Source organism: Glycine soja, chromosome 9, assembly GCF_004193775.1.
Source record: "Glycine soja cultivar W05 chromosome 9, ASM419377v2, whole genome shotgun sequence".
In the NCBI taxonomy this organism is placed as follows: Eukaryota; Viridiplantae; Streptophyta; class Magnoliopsida; order Fabales; family Fabaceae; genus Glycine; species Glycine soja.
The window spans coordinates 33,778,533-33,789,839 of NC_041010.1; the positions used below are offsets into that span (position 1 = coordinate 33,778,533).

Sequence of the window (11,307 nt, forward strand, 5' to 3'; positions counted from 1 at the left end):
TTAAAGGTTTGCTTGGAAATTTATCACAACATTTGTTGTAAAGTTATGAAGTGTTCCATACGAAGATGTTATATCGCCTTCAAATGAAGATAAAAGATAGAAGGAATGATATGTGATGAAATAAAGAAAAGTCTAACAAAATCTCAAGGTTATGAGTAAGATAGTTCAATAAGTGTGATATTTATTATTGTTTTGAAACTTGGATTAGATCAGTTCGACTGAGAATCAATCACATGTTCAGTCCAACACTTTCTAAAAATCGGTGCATCCTTAAATCGATTTAAAATTGCTGGATTGATTGAAAATCGATAAAAACCCCAAAACCAGATGGGTTAACCAATTTCCTTTAAAACTATTTTTTTTTATAATTTTTTTAAAATGACATCGTTTTGATTATAAAAAAAAACTCATAACACTTTGAAGTAAATTTTTTTTATTATTATCAATTTATGTATATTATATTATTTTTTTTCAATATTATTGAAATATCATATTAAAATATTAAAAAATATATTTTATTAAAACTAGTTTGACCTCGATTGAATCATTGATCCTCAATTCAGAGGACATTAATGCTTATACATTTTACTAAAAAGTCATATAAAGTCCATTAAAATCATAATAAAAAATCTATCAAAATTTATATTTTTTAAATAACAAAAGATATTTTATTATAAGTTGAAAAAAATATTCCTTTAAATATCATTGAATTTCATTGTTTTCCTTGAAAAATTTTAATAATGTTAATTAAGTATCATAAGATTTTTTTTTTTATAAAAAAAGGGAAATGCTTTTTATTAGAAACAATTTTTCGTCTAAAATGCACGAATGTTGTGGCAACGTGCCCCCTCTTAACGTTGTGTTTCAATTGTAAACGAAGCCCGCATTTTCGTTTCTGTTTCAACTTTCGATTGCAGAGGACCCGTTAAATAAACTTCTTCAAGACCTTCAATTCCCTTCCTTGCTCGATTCCTTTCAAGCCACTCATGTGTGCTTGCTCCACCAACCTAATCGTCATACAAAATGAAATTCATAGACTGGAAAGGGGTATAATACGCTCAATCAATTGTGATGGTTGTCAGGTCTTGATTGGTAATAGAGTCATTATTGTGGCATTTCACCGAATGTCTCATGGACGGGTAACAAGGGTCTGTGTTCGTGTAAATTGGGGGAGTGTGGTTAGCCAATGCCCAATTATTTCAGTTCGAATAAACAACCATAGTCTCAATTACATGTGTTGTTGAACAAGTTTAACCTACACGCAGTAATGGGTTATCAATTTGGGAGAAAGGATATAGAGGTTACTGCGATTAGCAAAACAATAGCAGCAGAGATGATAAAATTGATGAGCTGTGGATGTGGTGAAGGTGTCGGCGTGTCGCAACGTAGTGATGAGAACCAGAGAATACAAGCCCGTGGGAGTTCTAATTTTGTTGTCACTTTTATTTTTATTTTTTAATTAAATTAAAATAAACAAAAAATACAAACCCATGCGTGAAAAATAATGGTTAACGTCTCCTTCGTGCATTTCATGCCAAAAAAATTTCGTAAGAAATAACGATGCTGGATTTTTTTTTAAATCATAATCCAATAGGCTCCTTATTTACTCTACTTATGTGACATTGATAGATAACATTGCTTGATTTTGTATCATTTGCCAATGTTATTAAAATTTTATTGATCACTAATTTGGTTGAGATTCCAAAAATAAACTAATGGATGATTAATTGAACATTATAAATAAGTATACAGATTGATAGATTTTATAATAAGAATATAAATATCAATAAATTATTAATTCGAGTGAAATTAAATTAAATTTAATACTTATTAAATAAGGTCTCAAATTTAAATTTTATAAATAAAAAAATTAATTAGAAAAAAGATTTTATTAAAATAATTGATTAAATTTTTCGATAAATATTAATCCTTGTCAAAGATAATATATACGTATGAATGTCATAATTTTAATTTACTAGCTCCTTTTGTTTTATATTAAGATCCAAAATACAAGTCTTTTATAAAAGACTTCATTTTAAATCTTAATATAAAATATTTTTTAATGTGTTTAGATTAAATTTAATTTTCCCATAAGAATTAGTTCCAGTTTTACATTGAAAGTAAAAAAAACAAATAAATGCTTCTACTTTTAATCTTTTTTACCATAATTTTAGATGAAAAATCAATTCTAGTAGCTACCGGAACACACTAAAAAATGTTTCAAATTCAACAATAAAAATTCAATTCAGGTTCCGCTGCCTCAACGTTTCAATTCACCAATAAAAATTGCCATTGGAATATTGTGTGATTTGGAAGCTAAGTTCAGTGCTGTCACTATATAGGTGAGTCCAGGCTTTGTGCAGACATTAGATGCATTGCAGTAGTGTACAAATCGACCGTGTGATCAACTGGATTCTCACCTCAGTCACCTGTTTTTATCATTTGAAACTGAGATGCCACTTTTTACTGAATTAAATACATAATAAACTATCCAATTGTGTAACTGAACTGGTTATGATGCTAACCGCAATTCAACATTTTTTTTATTTTTGCAAAATTATTTTTTTTTCTTAATCTTTATAAATCATGTTTATTTTATTTTACCTTTGTAATACTTTAGATGACAATTTTTCAATATTAAAAGTGTTATCTAAAGTAATTTAAGGACTAAAAATAAAATAAACATAATTTATAATAATTTCTTTTACAATAACAAAAACTTAAAAAATATTAAATTATAAAAGATTAAAAAAATATTTAAACATAAAGACAATGAATAATTACATAAGGATTGGATTTCTCTTACTTGATTAGAAACAGGATAATGCTATAAACGAATTAATATTTCACTTAAATAGTATATATATATATATATATATGATTTTTCTTAAATAAAGGATCAATTTCTATTATATGAATATTTTTATATATTCTTGTATCATTAGAGTCATGATATTTGTACATCCTATTATTTAAACATCTTTTTGATATTTTTCATTTTTTTATATTTATTTTCTTATTACATTATATCATTTATCACATATATATTTTTTAATCTTTTTCATTGCTCTTTAGGCATCAACTAGTATTTTAGGTGTTTAAATATATTATTATTATTCAAAAATTAAAAGGAGAGTATGAATATTTGGACACTCACTTTTTCTAAATATTCCATCAACATTTTTTTAAATTTTTTTTTCCTATCTTTTTCTTCTTATCATATTATATCATTTATAATATTTATATTTTTTCCCTCTCTTTTATCTCTTTCTCACTAGATGTCTAATAGCACAATAAGTATTTATAAATAATTTTTGAAAAATATTATGTGAACACTCAATATGATATTCGACACCTAAAAAATGAAAAAATAAAAATAAAAATATAAATGTAAGAGAGTTTATGATGTTATAAAAAAAAATTACTAATAAATAAGAAATGGTAGAAAAGTGATTAAAATAATAAAATATCTATATCATTCAATAATTTTCCTTCAAAAAAGTGTTGCACGCGTAGCTCGTGTGTAAAATCATGAAACGTAAACATATTCTCCACAAGCACACGTAGCTGGCAATGACTTCCAACGCTTATAAATATCTTATTCTGCATTGATATTTAAGCACCACATTAAGGAAAAGATACTACACACTACAACTAAAACCCAATGTTAACCTCTCTTGAAAACTCTTCATCCTGGTTCTTCCTCCCATTAATGGTTGCTTTCACCCTCTTTGTTTTGTGTTCTGTCCACAATCTTTTATCCAAATGGAATAATAGCTCCAACACTGCAATACCCAAGAAAACCACACCACCATCTCCTCCAAAGCTTCCTATAATAGGAAACCTCCATCAACTTGGCACACTCACACACCGCACTCTCCAATCCTTAGCTCAAACCTATGGTCCTTTGATGCTACTTCACTTTGGAAAAATGCCAGTTCTTGTTGTCTCAACTGCTGAGGCTGCACGTGAGGTTATGAAAACACATGACCTCGTTTTCTCCAACAGACCACATCGTAAGATGTTTGATATCCTCTTGTATGGTTCCAAAGATGTGGCATCTTCTCCATATGGCAACTATTGGAGGCAGATAAGGAGTATATGTGTCTTGCATCTTCTCAGTGCCAAAAAGGTTCAATCTTTTGGTGCAGTGAGAGAAGAAGAAATCTCCATAATGATGGAGAAGATTAGGCAGTGTTGTTCTTCCTTGATGCCTGTGAATTTATCTGATTTATTTTCTACACTCAGCAATGACATAGTGTGTAGAGTTGCTCTTGGAAGGAGATACAGTGGAGAAGGAGGAAGTAACCTTCGTGAGCCAATGAACGAGATGATGGAGCTATTGGGATCTTCAGTTATAGGGGACTTTATACCTTGGCTTGAATGGTTGGGAAGAGTTAATGGGATATGTGGTAGGGCTGAGAGGGTGTTTAAACAGCTTGATGAGTTTTTTGATGAAGTTGTTGATGAGCATGTTAATAAGAGAGACCATGATGATGATGTTGATGGTGAAGCCCAAAATGATTTTGTGGACATTTTGTTGTCGATCCAAAGGACAAACGCAGTAGGATTTGAGATTGATAGAACAACTATAAAGGCTTTGATCCTGGTACGTATATAATTAAGATTAGTTCTTGTCTCATGTCTGATCCTGCATTAATAGGTTCCTAAATCTAATATTCTAATCGCCAACTATGTAGTATATATACTCTTTGTTTTTAACTTCATAGAATCTTTACTTTTCTGATTAAAACATAATTTACTTTTCATCCTACTAAAAGTAAATGACATTTTATAAATCAGGGACTCGTATATAAAGTAATGGCTTTGTAAAGTTAAGATAAGGTGACTGGCGTTTACAATCTTAAGAAAGTGGTGGTTTACTAATTAATTTTGTATCTTCAACATTGGTGTAATGTTAATTAGCAACAAATTTTAAATTCACCTGGGGAGTTGGGGTTCATTGAGTAATGCGAGAGTTTTATTAAGTCCTAATTTTTATTTAACAAGGCTTACATGAATTCCACCCTTCATGCATGGTAGAGTATTATAAAGAGTTAAAACTTAAAAGAATATGTTATATACTGGCCTTTCTTTTTAGTCCAATTATTGTACAAAAATTATTCTTGACTTTTAATTCTCTTGTAGTATATGATTCTTCGACAAAAAATTAGGTCATATGCTTGCTAGTTATGCAAAATATGGATACATGTTGAGTTTATCTTCTTTCTTGGAATTAAAAGGTAGACAACGAAATTGACAACGAATAGGAATTTCTTTTAGGATATGTTTGTTGCAGGTACTGAAACTACCACCTCAATCTTAGGGTGGGTGGTGACGGAACTCTTAAGGCACCCAATTGTGATGCAGAAGCTACAAGCTGAGGTAAGGAATGTGGTTGGTGATAGAACTCCCATAACTGAGGAGGATTTGAGTAGCATGCATTACTTGAAGGCAGTGATTAAAGAAACTTTCCGTTTACACCCGCCAGTTCCTTTATTGCTTCCAAGGGAATCCATGCAAGATACCAAAGTGATGGGCTATGACATTGGAACTGGCACACAAATAATAGTTAATGCTTGGGCAATTGCAAGAGATCCTTCATATTGGGACCAACCTGAAGATTTTCAGCCCGAAAGGTTCTTAAATAGTTCAATAGATGTTAAAGGACATGATTTTCAACTGATCCCATTTGGAGCAGGAAGGAGGAGTTGCCCAGGATTAATATTTTCCATGGCTATGATTGAGAAGTTACTAGCAAACCTTGTTCACAAATTTAATTGGAAAATACCTAGTGGAGTGGTGGGAGAGCAGACAATGGACATGACTGAAGCTACTGGGATAACCAGTCAAAGAAAATTCCCTCTTGTGGCAGTTTCATCTATCCCTAGCTACATACATATGAAGTGAATAATTAAATGATAAAAATAATAAGTTGGAAGGTAAATATGGGACTATAATCTTAATATATAATGTATTATCAAAATAATCTATGGCCGATGGTGCTTTCATAGTAATCTATTTTTAATTATAATGATTGTTGGATAAATGTATTGATTGTTCTATTTAGTTATGGTTATTCAGTTAAAGCTATCATTCAATTGTACTCTTTTAGCTACTTTCTATGTAAGACATATCTATACAGTATTTAATCAAGTGATTTTTATAATTTCACTTATCAAAGTGTTGTCAACTTAAAATTTTCTTTATGATCATTAGTGCTAGATTGATCTACAAGATACGCTTGAAACTCGTTTGTGCAATGTTCGATCACTTCAATATTTTTCCAATTATGTTGTCTTTAAAGTTGAATGAGGACAATATTCTACCATGCGAACAACAACCATGACAACTTGTAAAGGTTTCCCAAATTCATTAATGCATTATTATAGTGAGGATGTTCCACCAAAATAAAATAGTGAAGAATTCTGATGAATCAATATTCTGATGAATATATATATATATATATATATATATATATATATATATATATATATATATATATATATATATATATGCTATTTGGGGGCAATATGATCATTAATTATTGACGTCATGACTTCTTGCATCAATGGCTGACTCATTAATTATTATGGAAATGTCAAGGTGACAGAGCAAAATCATTGTCACAATTTAGCATTTAGAGCTTGTTTGGTGGTTGGGATAGGAGGACATATGATAGGATAGTTATCCTATATTATAATTCGTTGTTTGTTGTGCTAATAATCGAGATTGAGATGCTTGAAATCTCGCACCAATTTTCCACAAGAGCCATCATAAACCCGAGAGCATGAAGTGTTGAAATTTAAGAAAAAGCTGATGTACGTAAGTAAAAGTAACATTGAAATAGTAGATATGAGAGTTAATTAGGGCAAAAAAAAGTGGAAACGAAGATGATGAGTGACGATAGACACTTTGTGACTGGCACCTTTGTCGATGGTGTGGCACTAAACGCACTTGGTCTTGAAGATCTTCTCATCGTTCTTAGAGTTTTCGGGAGTAGCTTCATCGAACAACAAAAGTTAGAAGCAATAGATGGAAGCTCTGTCATGGTGGGACAAGAGTGAGGTCATGACAAAGTGAAGGGAATGAGAGTGAGGGTTCGTGTACAGACTGAAAATTTAATTTAGTAATAAACTTAAAAGATAGTTTTCATAAAATCATGGTTGTTAGCTTAAAATAAAAACAAGTTTTTCAAAAATCATCAGGGTAACTTGCAAATCAAAGACGATTTTATAAAAATCATTGTTAGCACCTTCTATCAAAGAGAATTTTTATAAAATCGTCTTAAAAAGGTTAGACTTAATTTAAAAAATTTTATTGCTTATTTTTCTATATTGATTTTTCGTAAAACATACAATAATGTTAAAATATAATTTTTTAATAGTAAATGAAAAAAATATGAAAGAGATTTGTCCAAGTTTTATATTTGAGGCAATATGATTCGAAGATGACATATGATTTATCCCATTCTAGATTTCTTGAATGATCCCTTTAAGTAATGAGCATGACGCAAACTAGTCATTGAGGTACGTACAGAAGACTATATGTCCCAATATTTATCTTGATGAACTTGGACATGAGTGTACTTAAACAAACATGTAAAATGAGTCAGGTTATTTTGTCTTAGGATTAAAGTTTAAGAATACAAGAAAAATATTTAAATAGTATATAGATTTTATTGGACTTGTAATGTCATCCATGGGGTTAAAGGAGTATGAGAGGAAGATGTACAAAGGACAAAAAAAGTGTTGGAAAGTTATTCAATACAAAGATCTTTAATATAGTATCACAAACTATTTTATATATTTTGTATTTTCATCCACATGTTTTTTTATTTTGTCAAATTCTTTTTGTCTTATTTTCTTTTTTTATATTTTGCATTAAACATTTTTGTCATCGATCACTTTAAGAACATGGTTTTGTTTATAGAAATACCTTTACAAATTCATAGCAGAATATCTTGAAATTTTTATTCTTCAATGTATGTAAAAAAAATTGTATTTCAATCTAATACTTAAATCTCCTCCAGTATAAAACTAGAATATGTTGCACATGTTAAGTAGTATTTATGTAATGTATATGGACTAATAGTTAAAAAAAAATATTTTATTTATCACATTAGTAATTTGCGATGAAAATATATTTAATAGATCAGTTTCTTATGTATATTTAATTTTTTTTTATTTAAAATATATTAAGTAAAGAGGATTCACCTGTAATTAAAAATTATTTTTTGAAAAATAAAATATGGATATACTTTAAAAATATTATTTTTTAAAAAAGATATAAACAGGAATGAAGTGTCTTTTTTTTCATACAGCAAAAAAAAAAGTATTTTTTTCTCTAGAAAATATAACAGTTTTATTTAGAGTAATCATTCATCGTATATTAAAAACTTATGCTTTCTAGTGTTGCATACGAGTTGCGTGAGGATGAGCCAAGTTCTTCCTCCCAGTTGTAATTAGCTTCATCATCCTCTTTGTGTTATCCAAATGGAATAATAATAATTCCAGCAAAAACCTCACCATCACCACCATCTCCTCCAAAGCTTCCAATAATTGGAAACCTCCATCAACTTGGTACTCATATTCATCGCTCTCTCCAATCCTTAGCTCAAACCTATGGCCCCTTAATGCTGGCTTTTTTAGCAAATGGGGGCAATTTTTTTTTTCTTGATTTTAAATTATTACAAAAAGTTATTACCATTTGGTATTCATACTCAGATAAAAAAGCCCTTAATGCTACTTCACTTGGGAAAGGTGCCAGTTCTTGTTGTCTCAACAACTGAGGCAGCTCGTGAAGTTTTGAAAACACATGACCCCGTTTTCTCCAACAAACCACATCGTAAGATGTTTGATATCCTCTTGTACGGTTCCGAAGATGTGGCATCTGCTGCATACGGCAACTACTGGAGGTAGACGAGGAGTATCCTTGTCTTGCATCATCTTCTCAGTGCCAAAAAGGTTCAATCTTTTGGTGCATTGAGACGAGGAAATCTCCATAATGATGGGAAAGATTAGGCAGTGTTGTTCTTCCTTGATGCCTGTGGATTTTAGTGGTTTATTTTGTACAGTGGCCAATGACATAGTGTGTAGAGCTGCTCTAGGAAGGAGATACAGTGGAGAAGGAGGGAGTAAGCTTTGCACGCAGATCAACGAGATGGTGGAGCTGATGGGTACTCCGCTTTTGGGAGACTATATACCTTGGCTTGATTGGTTGGGAAGAGTTAATGGGATGTATGGTAGGGCAGAGAGAGCGGCTAAACAGGTTGATGAATTCTTTGATGAAGTTGTTAATGAACATGTTAGTAAGGGAAGCAATGATGATGCTAATGAGGAAGACCAGAATGATTTGGTTGACATTTTGTTGAGGATCCAAAAGACAAATGCCATGGGATTTGAGATTGATAAAACAACCATAAAGGCTTTGATCCTTGTACGTACGCAAGATTAGTACATGTGTGGTCGTGCATATTAATATTCTTATAGTCAACTGCTCTAGTTTCTATCTCATCATAAAAATATAAAATCTTTAGGGTTTAATATATTTTTCTCCTTAAATTTTTCAAAAATTTTGTTCGTACTATCTAAATAGTTGTTTTAGCATTTTTGGTCATACTCTTTTCGTATGTTAACATTTTTAGTTTCTTTTGCCAAATAACATTTGTTCATAGCATAATTGTTATTTATATTTTAGTGACTTGTTACATCATTAAAAATTTTAATAAAGCATGTATGGATAATTTTTATTATATACAGTATTTTTTAATTTTTTTATCAACTAGTTTGACGTCATTAACAAGTTTGAATAGATAAAAAATTTAAAACATAATTTATAAAAAAAATAAAATGTTGTTATAAATCAGGGCGACTAAAGTAATGGTTTGGTCAAGTTAATATAAGGTGACTCACGTATACAAATCTTAAGAATTAAAGTGAATGTTTACTCAATAATTTTGTATCTCCAACATTGATACAGTATTAGCAATAATATCTTTAATATACTCTTTCCAGCATACTTTTTACTTTTTGGGTGAAATTCATTTAAGCTTCAGTGAATAATGTGAGTTTGATTATGTCTTATTTCTTGCTTAATAAATTTTACGTGAATTTCACTTCATGATAGAGTCTATTGCAAAGAGTTAAATAGTATATAAGTTCCTAATTAACATTTCTCTAGTTCAGTTGTTTTACAAAAGCTATGTGTTTTTTGATTTTCCATGTATCTAGTAGGTTTTTACACTAATTTCCTAAGCAAAAGTTAGGTCGCATATTAGTTGTTGATACATGTTTAGTTTATTTTTTTTCTTGGAATCAATTCCAAGGTATACGTAGATAATGAAATTGACATATGATGAGTATTTCTTTCAGGATATGTTTGGTGCAGGTACTGAAACTACCTCCACAATTCTAGAGTGGATAATGACAGAAATCTTGAGGCACCCAATTGTGATGCATAAGCTACAAGGTGAGGTCAGAAATGTAGTTAGAGGTAAACACCACATATCCGAAGAAGATTTGATTAACATGCATTACTTGAAGGCAGTGATTAAAGAAACTTTTCGATTACATCCCCCAGTTACCATATTGACTCCAAGGGAATCCATGCAAAATACTAAGGTGATGGGCTATGACATTGCAGCTGGCACACAAGTATGGTTAATGCTTGGGCAATTGCAAGAGATCCTTCGTATTGGGACCAATCTGAAGAGTTTCAACAAGAAAGGTTCTTAAATAGAAGAGTTTCAACAAGAAAGGTTCTTAAATAGTCCAATAGATGTCAAAGGACATGGTTTACAATTGCTCCCATTTTGGAGCAGGAAGGAGGGCTTGCCCAAGATTAACATTTTCCATGGTTGTGGGTTGAGCTTGTAGTAGCAAACCTTGTTCACCAATTTAATTGGGTAATACCTAAAGGAGACTTGGGGGATCAGACAATGGACATAACTGAAACTACTGGGTTGACCATTCATAGAAAATTTCCTCTTATTGCAATTGCATCCCGACATACATATATCACATAAGTAGTGAGTTTTAAAGATTATATAGAAGGAATTACTTAAAAGAAAAATAAGAGAATATTCTCTCTGTAATGTATTATTAAAATAATCTATGCCCAAGAGTGCCTTCATAGAATAATCTATGGTTAGTGATAGTTGAACTATATTGGTTGGTTTATTTATGTTTAAATTTGTTTAAATTACTTTTGTAATTGTATATTTTGTTTGTTTTTTCTTTGTTTCAGTTATGTATTAGTCTAGTCAATAAGTGGTTTCTATACTTTAGGAGCATGTCAGTTTTAATT

General features: G+C 30.5%; 1 protein-coding gene and 1 pseudogene across 1 annotated transcript; both read left to right on the forward strand.

Annotated features, from left to right (window-relative positions):
* The first annotated feature begins 3,637 nt into the window (after window positions 1–3,637).
* Window positions 3,638–6,093, forward strand: LOC114368080 (cytochrome P450 71A26-like). Its single transcript, XM_028325433.1, has 2 exons — window positions 3,638–4,609; window positions 5,284–6,093. Exons 1-2 carry the CDS (start codon window positions 3,665–3,667, stop codon window positions 5,908–5,910), a joined length of 1,572 nt encoding a protein of 523 aa, XP_028181234.1. The 5' UTR covers window positions 3,638–3,664; the 3' UTR covers window positions 5,911–6,093.
* An 800-nt stretch (window positions 6,094–6,893) lies between these two features.
* LOC114368379 lies at window positions 6,894–11,026 on the forward strand (annotated as a pseudogene).
* Window positions 11,027–11,307: the final 281 nt, after the last annotated feature.

Bases quoted from the DNA above. Each gene is read 5' to 3' on its own strand.
- LOC114368080 (XM_028325433.1), top strand. From the start codon at position 3,665: ATGTTAACCTCTCTTGAAAACTCTTCATCCTGGTTCTTCCTCCCATTA. The intron at 4,610-5,283 runs GTACGTATATAA...AATTTCTTTTAG, and splicing joins CTATAAAGGCTTTGATCCTG to GATATGTTTGTTGCAGGTAC.